At 33.9% G+C, this 14,327-nt stretch overlaps 1 protein-coding gene and 1 long non-coding RNA gene across 2 annotated transcripts; one reads left to right on the top strand and one right to left on the bottom strand.

Annotated features, from left to right (window-relative positions):
* Window positions 1-219: 219 nt before the first annotated feature.
* On the bottom strand, window positions 220-1,650 carry LOC140835404 (uncharacterized). The gene has a single exon (XM_073200896.1). It carries the CDS (start codon window positions 1,648-1,650, stop codon window positions 220-222), a length of 1,431 nt encoding a protein of 476 aa, XP_073056997.1.
* Window positions 1,651-3,042: 1,392 nt separating this feature from the next.
* On the top strand, window positions 3,043-4,041 carry LOC140833386 (uncharacterized). The gene is made up of 2 exons (XR_012118455.1): window positions 3,043-3,073; window positions 3,566-4,041. It is a non-coding gene; the product is annotated as an uncharacterized lncRNA (long non-coding RNA).
* The last annotated feature ends 10,286 nt before the right edge of the window (window positions 4,042-14,327 follow it).

The raw sequence follows: 14,327 nt of genomic DNA on the forward strand, positions 1-14,327 counted from the left end.
TTGATATGTTGTACACCTACCGTGCACACCTATGTGAGCACCGATGAGGTGTCACTCACCCATTGGATGCACAATTTTTCTATATTTCATCACATCCAATGGGTGAGTGACACTTCATCGGTGCTCACATAGATGTACACGGTAGGTATGCAGCATATATATATATATATATATAAAAAACTAAATGAATAAAAATATCAATCATGTCCAAAATGATCACTAAAAAACAATCCGCCTAACAGTTTTAGAGCTAAAAATACTAATCAAGTCTGTATAATCAAGTTGTTCAGTAATTTCTTTCTCAATCGATAACATAGCCAATCCATTCAATTTTTCTTGTGACATGGTTGATTGGAAAAAAGTTTTGATGAGCTTTAACTTTGAGAAACTTCGCTCTGAACTTGCTACTGTGACCGGGACAGTCAACAAGATTTTATAAGCAATATGAGCATTTGGGAAACACCCATCCATCTTCCTCAAGTAATTCACTGCATCAATGGCCGATTTTGCTTCTTTTGGTAATGAGTACCTCAAGAATGTCAACTCCGAAAATAGATCATCCCCATTAATATCAGAACAACCCTTATGAGTCAAAGAATTTTCAAGATTCTTGCAAGACCTCAACAAGGTTTCATCGTCTGCACGTTGTAACCTCTCTAGATTGAACAAAAAACCAAATGTTTCTTCATATTTTTGAAATTGTTCAAATCGAGCTTTCATAGAAGAACGAGCTTGATCGATTTTAAAGAGAAAGTAGTTAATTCGAAAAGATTCTGCAGCTGACTCTATCACTTCTTCACTGTTACTTTCACCAAATTGTTTCTTTCTTCGAATAACACGTTTCTCTCGAAATACAGCTTCAATGCCCATCTCACATGCCATTTCTTTAGCTTCAACCATGGCCTTATCGTAACCATCTTCTCTAAATTCTTCAAGAAATAAAACAATTCCTTGTAAAAGTTTGATAGCAACATCAATATCCATATTTTCAGATTGAAGAAATTTGCTCACAGTGTTGATAGCATACAACAACTTGTACCAAATTACCACACCAAGCAAGAATTCAAAATTCACAAGTTCATATAACGCTAAGGACTCAGCTTCACTCTTCGTTTTGGGATCTTCACTATCATTTGCCAAGTCATACAAAGCATCTCTTATTTGTGCAACTTGCTCCTTTATAGGTTTAACACTTTCAACATGACTTTCCCACCGTGTTTGTGACAATGGCTTAACTGTCAAACCCTTCACGTGATCTTTGAAAATCTTCCACCGCTTGGTAGAAGAGGAGAACAATGTATAGATCCGTTGTATTACTCCAAAAAATGACATAGCCTTAGGACAACAATTCGCCATATCACACAAAGCTAAATTGAGACTATGACAACCACAATGAGTATAAAAAACTCTGGGATTCATTTCAAGTAACCTTTTTTGCACACCTTTATGCCTACCTTTCATATTAGATCCATTATCATATCCTTGACCTCTAATATCATCAATATCAAGCTCAAGATTGACTAAAGCATTTTTAAGATGCATAAAAAGCCCAAGTCCCGAAGTATCATCAACATCTATAAATTGTACCCAATATTCTTCTACTTTTGTGAAACTTTTTGAATCATTTAAACATCGTATGACAATGGACATTTGCTCTTTGTGACTGATATCAGGAGTACAATCTAATATGATTGAAAAATATTTTGCTTGTCTAACCTTCGCAAGTATTGTTTTCTTACCTCGCTTGCCAACATTTGTATCAACTCATTTTGAATTCTGCAACCAAGATATGTAGTATAAGTCTCATGGTCTTTAATCCGTTGGAGATGTTCTTTCATTACTGGATCAAACTCTGCAATCATTTCAATCATTTGTAGAAACAAACCATTGTTTTCAACATAAAGTTTTTCACAACTTCCTCGAAATGCCAAGTTATTTTTCGTCAATCGTTGAACAACTGCGATTATCCTCTGTAAAACTTGTTTCCAATGCTCTCTTTCTTTATTAATTTGTACTTGTACTCCTGCATCAATCACTTTATTTGTCTTCAATCTTCTTTCCAATTCAAGCCAATTCGTCATACACTCCATATGCTCCTTACTTGCTTCATGATTTGCAAGACATCGACTCAAATTATGCCAATCATTGTATCCTTCATTAGCTAACTGACCATATCCAGTCTTGGTGACTTGCTTCTTGAATAACTTACAGCAAAAACAAAAAATCTTGTTACAATAAACTGAATATAATAGCCATCTTCTATCACTTTCCTCCCCGTTTGGCAAAATTCTCTTATAATGTGACACATTGAAATGCCTGTTAGCGCTATCTTTAGGAAACACATTTATGACATCTCTATTCGGACCTCTTTCTACTAAAAAGTTTCTAACTTTTTGATCAATGTTGTCCCACTTTGCCGGATCATCAGACCAAGTTTCCTGATTCAAGTTCTCATATTGAACAAACTCTTCATCTTTCTCATGATCATTGAATACATCCACATCGACATACTCAAGGACTTTTTTAGTATCAATCTCATTCTCATCCAATTCATTATCCTGTTCTCTGCTAATTGAATTATCAACCGTGTCTTCAACCTCTGCAACTATGTTTTTGTTTGAAACAAAGTACTTGTTGATATCTCCTGCTTGACTTTGAATCATTTCTTCAATCTGTAGCTTTCTTTTTCTTTTTTGAGACCCAGACATATACTTAGGAGGCATGATTAACCTAAGAATTCAAAAAAATAATTCAATGAACAATAGGAGCAGGTCTATGTTTAAAGACAATAGTGAATATATTTTTTTGATGAGTAAACTAATCAGCTGGTTATTAAATCATATCAGATCAAGATTTTATCTATTTAATTGACATTCAATTATTCAACATGTGAAATTCATAAGATATAAGATCATCATTTGTCATTTACCATAATACATCTAGATTTACAGAAGGGTCATTTTCGTTTACATGTTTCTTTTTATACAATTTTTATTAACCTTGGATGCTTCAAGCATCTTACAGTTTTTTTTAACTTGTTCCTGGAGTAGACCAGCTTGTTGAGATCATCAAGGTTCATCCTCTCTCCTTATGCACCCACACAAAGACATGCACACAACTACACTCTCACACAGTCACACTGATACAATACACATTACTTGTGAATTCATCTCTTTTTTTACTTCGTTTCTCGAGTGCATTAGTCGTTGGACAATTTTTTATAATTATTTTTCTTTCTGGATTGGTGGTTATGGAAATCATATGGTGCTTGTATCCTCTTTCAAATCCTGAATAATTCATTATTCATACATTGGTCAAATTACAAGGTCTTTTTCTTTTGTGTTCTCTCTGCAATATATAGATCTTGAAATAGAAGGGTTTTAATACTTTCATTCTGTATATGTTCTATGAAGTGACTCAAACAGCTGTGTCTAGCCTTTTAGAATCCTAAAAGGGTGATTATATTTGTTGGAGCGACAAGGTTGTGTCTCGTTGTTGCATTTTCCTCAGTGCACTGTGTGTCTGTGTGATTATCACCCCAATCACCAAGAGTAACTTTTTTCAGGTTTTAGGTACTCCAACCCGGGAAGAAATAAAATGCATGAGTCCTAATTACATTGTAACATAGAGTTCAAGTTTCCACAAATTAAACCTCATCCATGGCACAAGGTACCTGGAGTTCTGCTTATATGCCGATTTCTTTGTTTCCCGAATCAAACTAACTTGCAATATTTCCAAGATCCATGGAATTGTTGGATGAGAAGATTATCAAACAAAACCCAGAAATCATGCGGCAAAAAACTCAACTTGTAAAGAAATTCTATTTAAATCATAAAACTACAAACCTAAATCCAATATATCAATAGAAATCAAATTATTCAAGTAACAAGATTAGGGGGAAAGTATTATAATACAAATTATTACCGTACATAACATTAATACACTTACAAGAGACAAGGGTGAGCAACTGATGCTGGGCCTGGATCGAAGATGAAGAAGATAGAAGAGTGGAGCCGTGAAAACCAATTTTACAGGTTTTTATTTGATATTTTATTGATTTTTTATATTTTAATATTTATAAATTTTAAAAAAAAATTCTTTTATATATAATAAATTTTTTTAAACATTTTTGGGCCCCAAAAAAGATTGGGCCTGAGTCAATGGACTCTGAAGAGGCACGGCCCTGTATATATATATATATATATATATATATATATATATAAGACGTGAAACATTATCCAGCTGTTCTGAGGTTATGAATCAGTCTCTAACACGCCATTTTTTGGTTATAGACTTGATGGGAGCCAATATTTAAGATGAGTTGCAATTTCGGAATATGCTATTCTTGAAAATGTTCAGGTACCATATATTATAGATCAATTAGATAGTAGATTGGTAGTTGACGAAGTAGTCAAAATTGTTGAAGATGTGTATCTATTGTTTTGTAATTATACGTAATGCTAAAAGTTTTAGCGTTAAAAATGACATCAACGCACAACGCTACTTTCTTAGCATGAAGAAACTCCAAGATATAGAGTGTGAATGTTCTTGTGAAGGTGGTAAAAGATGAAAAAATGGACAAATGAAGAATACATGTTTGCTCGAGACCAACAACTAGAAGTAAATGTAAAGCAAAACACAACTCATTCTGCTTGAAAGTGTTTATCTCAATCTTTAGTTGGAAGACTTGGAATGTGGAAAATATTTAGCCAAAAATTTTGGTTCCATGTCTACCCATGTATTGATACTTCCAAGAGACAATGATTTATGCAACTACTTGCATGATTCCTAAGAGAAAACGAAAAAAAAACCTAATCAAATAGTATCTTCAAAAATATTTTGCTATGTCCGCGATCTCCAAGAAGGTTCTCAGGTGAAGATGAGGATCTGCAGTAACTATGCCCCCAAACTAGTTCTGCTGCACCATATTTATCATTATTGACTGCAACTCGAAATTATTTTCATTAATAGTTCTACATGATATGCCAGAATAGTTTGTGTTGATCACTTATTGGCATCGTATGAGGTGGATTATTGTTATTCTATTTGTTTTCAGTCATCTTCTTTATTTCTTCTCTCCTTACTTTTCTTAATTTCCTAGAAGTTATTTTGTATCGTCCAGAAATTTGTTTACGTAAACCGCATGCATGAAAAATTTTAAATTGCTAAATTACTTTAATTAAATGATTTTGGATGCATGAATGATATATTTTGATTGACTAAATGATTAATTGCGTAATTTTGTTTGATTTCATAATTTAAAGATTTTCAGGCTGTTAGGAACGGTTTAAAGGTTTAAAGTGTTTAGAAGAAGGGTTGAATAAACACTTCAAGATTTTCAAATCTTTTTCGATAAAGATGAATCAGTTTAGTGATAAACTGAATTCAAAAATCTTGTTGTCGATGTCAATCAGTTAACTAGTTTTAGTGCGAAAATAAACTGACTGACAGATTGAATCCTCAAAAAATAACTGAAATAAATTCATTGCTGTTTGATAGCTGCGCTTCAACTGATGACGTGTCAAACTGATCATTAGTTGACTTTAGCAGATCAGTTGAGCTGACTGTATAACCGATTAGTTCTAACTGATATTTCAGTCATCTTTACAGATTCAGTTAGCTTCAATCAGTTCGATTGCCTTTGATTATTTAACTCATTAATTATCAGTTCGGGTAGTTTCAGTTCGAATAACTTCAGTTGAGCCTATCAGTTCTGCAATCTTCAATCGCTTAATTTGTCAAACTCCGAAATTCGGATTCTAACACAGGCAAATATCGGTGGTTGGCCGGGGACGGAAGACCGAAGACGATTAAGGTGTTAAAGAATTAAAAACTAAATTTTTATTTTTAATTAAGAAAATTTTTATTTTAAATATTTTAAGAATTTCAGTATTTTTAGGGTCAAATTTAAATTAATTGGTGGGAGCAATGAATTTATGTATTTTATAAGAGATTTTTTTTTTTGGGAAAATGCATTTTTAAATCTTTTGAATCGAGGCCTAATGATGTCATTAATCATAATGGGCCTAATTAAGTAATTAAAAACTATGGTTAATTAAGCCCATTAATTAAGTATTTAGAAAGTTTTTTTGTTTTTATATATAATTAAACTCTAAAGAAGCGGTGAACTTACTTTATTTTAGGCCATGGCCCAATGACAAGAGTTGCTGAAGGTCCGTCGCCAGGTGCTATGGTTTATAGATTGATCAATCGAATAGAGGATAAATGATAATGGACAATCACTTTCAATGATTAAACTTCACCGAAAATTATTTATGATAAAAGATGAGAAAATACTATATAACGTTGAGTATTTTGAATGATTTACGAAAATGTGTTTGCTAGCGATTTTTAAGGCGGAGGTATTTTATTAAAAATATTCTTTTAAATGCATGTGCTTGTATATTTATTATTTTCAATCACGGTTAGGATGTGTTGAGTCATTAGACTCACCAGGTTTGAATGGTTGTAGGTGAGGAAAATGATGAGGGTGAAGGCTTCGACTCTTGATAAGACTGGGTTGGACAGTACACACCCGAAGACCTCTCGTTTTCGCGTTATGTTAAAGGATTGAATGAAAATTGAATTTTATTTTGAGGAGGTTTAATACTTGATTTTATGGTGATTTGAATATTTTTTGGAGGACTTTGGAGTTTATTTGGATATGGTATCATATTAACTTTATATTTAGCATTTTTAAATTGAAGCTTAAATTATTTAATTCCGATGAATAGTAACTTTTGTGGTTTGAAAAAAAATTCCTAGTATTATTTAATTAAAGTAAGAGTGAGATAAGGGACGTTTCATAGTTCGATCTCCAGATCAAAGATTAACAAGTCAAGACTTTTATATCTTCGCATACACTGCAAAAAAGAGAAAAACTTCTTCACAGTTTTGATTCAAGATTAAGATAAATGGGCTTATTGTTTTAAAAAAAATTATAATTCGTATAAGAATAAATTTTGTTTTTGAAAGTTTCGTTCGAGTACGAGTTTTTCTTTCCATATCGAGTACTCAATGATCCGACCACAATTAGGATTCATCTGGATATGATTATGATTTCCAAACTACGACATGATATGAACCCTTATACAGTGGGATTATAAGTGTTGTTATGACCTTGTCCCCTTGATTAAAAATTATGGAATAATATCAATAAACAATGGAAAATAGATGAATTTGAATGTTTACTATGATTTATGTTATGACTTCAAGATTACGAAGTATGAATATGCTTTATGACTCAAGCTATGAGATGTCATATGTTGTGTCTCAAATGACCCTACTTGTTAAGTATTTCACAAAATACTCACCTTTACATTTCAACAATAGAATAGGACAATAAACAAGTTGAATAAGAAGAACGAGAATACTTTTGGGAATGATTATGAATCCCTCTTCAATCAAGATCTGTGAGGCCTGGGGCCGAAGAGGGCGGGGGGTGATCGCCGGTGCCATCAGTTGCACGGACAATGAGCGGCTCCTGGCAGGCTTCTAGGTGAAGGGAACATGAATGAACCGACCCACACGGGAAGGAGAGGGATTCCAAGACTGTTCAATGTAATGGACTGTACAGTTGAAGAGGGCTTAAAAGAATTGATTTGTACTACTCATATCACGAAGGTGCATCTTCTTTTCGGTAGCTCATCACATAAGAACTCCAAAGTTAAGCGTGCTTGACTCGGAGCAATTTTGGGATGGGTGACCTCCTGGGAAGTTTCCTAGGGTGCGTGTGAGTGAGGACATAAGCACGCTGAAATGACTCGTCTTGATACAGTGAGGACAGACGTCGAATCTGGGGCGTCACAAGTGGTATCAGAGCCAACCTCTCCAAGTACGGTGTGGTTCGAGGACGAACCAAGCGGAAGCTGGTGGGCATGTGAGGCCCGGGGCCGAAGAGGGCGGGGGGTGATCGCCGGTGCCATCAGTTGCACGGACAATGAGCGGCTCCTGGCAGGCTTCTAGGTGAAGGGAACATGAATGAACCGACCCACACGGAAAGGAGAGGGATTCTGAGACTGTTCAATGTAATGGACTGTACAGTTGAAGAGGGCTTAAAAGAATTGATTCGTACTACTCATATCACGAAGGTGCATCTTCTTTTCGGTAGCTCATCACATAAGAACTCCAAAGTTAAGCGTGCTTGACTTTGAGCAATTTTGGGATGGGTGACCTCCTGGGAAGTTTCTTAGGGTGCGTGTGAGTGAGGACATAAGCACGCTGAAAAGACTCGTCTTGATACAGTGAGGACAGACGTCGAATCTGGGGCGTTACAAGATCAGTCGCTTTATTTTTGTTCTTTATTTAAGTTGTAAAACGCTTCTACATTCACATTCATATTTGATTTCATTTTGGAGTTTTGGTGGTAAAGACAAGGTTATTTTGTGTTATTTATGAAATAGTCTGGTTTGGTTTATACTATATTAGAAGCCTTGTAATTTTTACAATAGTGTGATAGTTGAAAAGCGTCGGTGTCTATACGCCTCGAGCTAGAGGTGTGACGAGAAAAAATAGTCAAATTATTTTAGATACACAATATAATCACTTGTAATTATTGATCTCTTAATTCTACTGGATCTTCTAAATGTTGCATTAACACCTTCCAATGAAGTCACACCATGTTGTTTAACTAAATGCTCGATATCTTATTGAGCATTAAGATCCACAGAATCATGATTAGAAATTTGTGGGATTTATATGTCTTCTCCCACAATACACATTTTAACTTGAGGGATGTTGTGAATAACAATAAATAAATAACTTGTGTAGATGAATTAACATCATAATGATCAATATTTTGAATTTGATCGCTCCCACTAATCAAGTCATTCTCAAACTAAATTTGCATCTCTTGATTCCACAAACCTTATTGTTGGAACTTTTCAAGTTCACAATCTTGATTTTGATAATAACGAAACTCATTATTTTGTTACTAATAATCTACCTTAATGTGCAGATAGCATAAACCGATTTATTCAAGTTTTCAAAGCCTTAACTGAAGCTATCGGAGATACCAACTGGTTGAACCAACTGATCGCCGAAACCAAATCAGCCCAACTGATTCTTCAAGCAAGCAGTTCAATTGGTAGCGCAGCTGATATGTAATTCAACAGGGAAGACATCAAAAGCTTGGCCAGCTGATGAAGTGTCCAACTAATGATGAACCTAGCTAGCCAGTTCAACTGAAGGAGCTAAATCAGTTCAACTGGCGAGTCAACTGATATAGCTAGCCCAACTGAAGATCAGTCAAGCTGACCCAAACTGAAGCATCAGTCAGAACATTTCAGTTGCGGATCAAGACAAGCTTTCAACTAATGGATTCCAGCTATGCGTAAAGGTACAAACCTTTGTTCAGTCAAAGGACAATAATGGCCGTTGCATCAGAGCATAAGAAGACAAAACGCTTCAGAAGGGCAGACAAAAATTCGAGACACAAAGTCCAAGAAGCCAATTCAAAATGCAACAGACACAATAATTGAGTCTCATTGTACGATCAGTTCTCTCTTGTCTATATAAAGAAGATATCACTGAAGACTCAAATAACAAGAATACACGTCGAGAAGAAAGAGTGAGTGAATTACAGAGAAGGGCACGCTCAGTTGCAAATCAGCTTATAGAAGCATTATAGCCTAGAGGGATTTTATTGTTATATCAGCTTAGTTTAGAAGCCATCGTCCCTCAGTGTGTTAGAACATTCTTTGTTCAGTTCTCACACACACACACACTCACAAAACTACTGAAACACCGTCTTGCACAAAGACGTTAAACTTGTGTATGTAGTCTTTGACGCATAGATGTTAAAGAAGTGTTGGTTGGAAGATGATGCCTTCAGTCGTAGCTAGGAGTTCAATTTAGGCAGTAGTGTAAGTCCTAGCTGAGTGGGTTTGTACAAAGTGTTGTATAAATCAAAGTCTTCTAGTGGATCCTACCCGTGTAGGTATAAGGGGTGAAGTAGGAGCAGTTGACGTCTCCGAACATCCATAAAAATATCTTGTGTAGTTAACTGATTAACTATCGTTTTAAAACTGTTTTGATCAGTTGGAGTGTTTGTGTATTCAGTTGTCACCATAACTAAAATACAAGAATGCAAAAACTAATATGTGTTCTTTCGGTTAGTCAGTTTACATAAGTTAAAATATTTTCTAACATTTCAGTTTTCTTTACGAAGGATTACTTCGAGTTTCTTCCGCTTGGTTTAAACCAAACTCGATTTAATTCATCGGTGTTAAAATTCTTATAACACGAGCTATTGCAGCTCATTGGAGATCTTCGAGTGCGAAATGTCTTCGAAGGCACTAGCACATTCCGTACCCCTTCACTTATGACTTTTCATTGACAATAAAATATTTATACCTTTATACCTTTGGGCATATCCAATGAAATAACCATTAATGGTCCTCAAGTGTAACTTGTTTTCTTGTGATTTATTAACTCTTACATTAGACATGCATATTCAAACATGTATATGTCCCGAACTCGATTTTCAATCTTTCCATAATTCAAATGACATCTTTTGGACAATCACAATTGGAATCCACTTCAACACCTACATAGTTGTTCTAAGAGTTTCCGTTCGCAAAAACTTAAGAAATTTGGAAATAATAATCACTTCCACACCATATTCATCCTCAATGGATCTATCATAGTTCTTTTTACCAATATATCATCTCACGAAATTACTTCTCTACTTCTACCTTATATGTTTTATGAAACATCCAACACTATCATATTGTTCAATTGAACCCCTGATCTTATAAGAAATACCAATTTCACTTTTCATAAAGATAGACATATGAATAGCTAGTTTCAGCAATGACTGATGGTTCATATTTTGTAATATTAAACTAGTGTTCATCAAGGCCAAATGAGGAGTAGTCTTCCTCTTTCACAACTTATAATTATAGCCTTAAATCTCGAGAATTTCACAATTAATATCAGAATAACTAACATGGCAATACGCTGCAAAATAATTAAATAAGATACATGATAATATTACCAAATGAAGTATTAAATCATATGCCATGTAAATCATGCGATAAATATGAATCGCTGATATAAAAATTATCTGTAGCATAAATTTTTAATTCAATTAGATTAATACAACTTAATAATACATTATATATTGAATTATCTTTCATTCTTAATCCATGTGGTATATTAAGAAAATAATTCAATATCGCATCTTAATTAATTATATTAATCATAATAAAATTTCACGTGGGATAAATTTCATTACTTAAACAGAACTAAATACCATTATCTCCCTTATGACCAAATGTGATCCAATAATTTTTGCATAATTTGAATTCAATCAGAGATGATATGACTACTCTTCAATTATTTAAATTTTTACAAATCACTAGAACATTAAATTCTTTATGCATAAATATTATTCTTTATAATTATTTATTACAAAATATTTTATCGAAACAAACCCAATACAATAAAATGATGAACAATTCCAAAATTATTATTATTATTATTGTTGTTATTATTATTATTATTATTATTATTATTATTATTATTATTATTTATGTAATTTATTAATGTTATGGCTAAATTCTATTCAAAAAATTAATGTAATTTTAATTAAATTAAAGATGCTGTAACTATTCTTTAATAAATTTAAATTATATGAATAACTAAGACATGAAATTACAAATGTATAAATATTTATGCTCTTAATCATTTACCATAATGAATGTTCTTCATGTGATCCTCAACTTACTAAATGTATAATTTTGCATAATAAGAGTGTTGTGGCTAAACCTTAGTTATTCAAAACTGCACGGTTCAGTGGACATAGTTTTGTCTTTACTTAATTCTTTATATAATAATTATTTAATTACACAATCAACACTTTCTAAGAATGCTCACATGAAAGATAGTAATGACTAAGGCTCTTTAAATACCTAAATCCTTAGATAGAGCAACATTCCTTAGGAGACTAGTGGCAAGTTGAACTATAAAGAACTCCCTTAAATTATTTTTTAATGTGTATTTCATATTTATTACAAGTTCCTCATCTTTTTTTAAAAATTTCAGTATAATATTTGTTGGAATTTATGAGTTTCAAAGTTTGACAAATAAAAGCACAAGAGAACTCAAGAACTAAACAGATCCGACGTAATCAAAAGATCGTAACTGAAAGAAGATTTATCGGGATTAAATGGATTAAGATTCTTATAATAATAAATAAGTCTTAAAATCGCTGACACGAAGTTCAGTAAAAAAATTGGTAATTAGAACTGAAGACTTACTAAAACACCTCAAAATATATTTATAACCATTTCTTAGACGTAACTCGAGCCTATTCAGTAACTTTTACGATTCGTTTTAAAACTTGAACCAGGGTTCCGGTTTTAACCCGAATCAACCCGAAACTTAACAAAACTTTCCCAAATTTAAACCATGACTTATTCACACCCAATCAGTCCCTAAACAACCTAAGTCAGACCAATTAAGACCCTCGTAAGCCGCTGACACCTTGCTGAAAATTTTTGCACTCATGCACCGAAACCCTAGCAATGCACTAACTCCAAATCTCGATCCTAGTCTAAAAACCAACATGACAAGCCCTTAACCAACTATCCTAAGACCAAGATCAAGTCGTGGACTCCCTCTTGGACCAACCCTACTCCATGCATGCGGATCACTTGGTTCATCAAGAAGTGCTCGAACTAGCCACAAAATTGACCTAGCTTGCTTTGATCCATGCCTTGCCTCACTACCAGCCGAACAAGGACCATACTGTTGAGGATCGAGTTGAGTTTAGAAGGGGGGGTTGAATAAACTCAACGGCAAACAATAAAATTCTTCCTTAAGATGTGCTAACTCCTGTTAAGGATATTAGCAATTCTTGTTCGAGGTTAAGAACCAGCAGATCACAAGATAATGTGCGGAAAACGATCTGTTGGTTAGTGGGTGAAAAATAGTAAAGCAGATAAGCAGTAGATGACACAAGGGTTGTTTCTGGAAGTTCGAAGATAAATCTTCTACGTCTCCCCTTCTTCTGTTTCCAGAAGGTATCACTAAAAGACTTTGGTGAATACACTATAGTAGTTGTACACACCCACTTCAACAGGACTTACCCTTCGCCTATTGAAACTCTTAGCTTCACAACTCAAGTTCTAAAATAACCTTAGATTCTGGAAAAGACTCTTTTCCAGTTACAACTTCTTCTATAAATAAATTTATGAAATGAATATCTGAAGAAGATATAGCTGAAAATAGCTAGCACAATATGATCTCAATGATCAGAAATCTGCAATGAAGAGTGTGCTGCTTTTTCAGTGTTGAGCTTTTTGATAACAGAACGTTCTTAGCGATGCTCGAATGATATTTTTGATTGCAATGCTTTTTCAATCTCTTTCGATTATGTAAGTTAAAAGTTCTTCATCTCTATATATAGTCTTTTTCCAACGTCAAAAAGTTTAAACGGCTCTTTTGACTTTTTCAGAGATTCACTCTAATTGCTGAAAATGGACCCTGCAAAATACATTAAAGCAATCAGTTTCAGTTTATACCAAAAATGGTAATCCGTCTGAAATGTTCTCGTACAACATTTAATGGCATTTAATGAAGCAATAAATGCTAGTGTCTCGTTTCTTCTAAAAAAAAGATCAACGGTAATATTTAGAGTCTTTGAGATATACATGATTTCGAATTCTATGTCCTTCTAGTTCTGGTTTTCTAAGCAGTACTTGATAAGTGCTGCTACTGGTTTTACTAGTTTTGTACTATACCAATATCTACTGGTTTTGTACCTGTTTCAATATCTACTGGTTTTGTACCTATTTCAATATCTACTGGTTTTGTACCTGTTTCAATATCTACTGGTTTTGTTTTGGTATCTCCACAATCTAATTATTCTATCAATTTCACCCTTTGTGGTGATGCCAAAACCTAGATGTTCTGTGTTAAAAAAATAACAACACAGTTGATATCAAAAACAAATGTTAGTTAATTTGGACACAAATGAGACTAAGTTGTTCCGATGTCTCTGAAGGTAGTTTCATCTGGATTTTGATCCCTTCCAGTTGAATGAGGTCTGCTGCTGCTTGCTCCAGCCCTATCTCCCCTATCTCCCATTCTATCTTCTTCCCCCTTTTTGGCATCATCAGAATTGACCTTAGCAATTAATTCATCTGTGGGGATCCGGGCTCTTAATCAGATCTATCTGGGATTAATTGGATGGTTATTATGAATACGGGTCAAATTTTCGCTTTTACATTAAATCAAATGTAAACTAACACATAACATAATTCCATATCATACACAAACATAACGTACATACAAATCTGTTTAGTACAAACATCCAACTAGGG

Source organism: Primulina eburnea, chromosome 6, assembly GCF_022965805.1.
Source record: "Primulina eburnea isolate SZY01 chromosome 6, ASM2296580v1, whole genome shotgun sequence".
Classification (NCBI taxonomy): Eukaryota; Viridiplantae; Streptophyta; class Magnoliopsida; order Lamiales; family Gesneriaceae; genus Primulina; species Primulina eburnea.

Excerpts from the sequence above, each read along its gene's own strand:
- LOC140835404 (XM_073200896.1), bottom strand. The coding sequence starts at position 1,650 with ATGTCCATTGTCATACGATGTTTAAATGATTCAAAAAGTTTCACAAAA.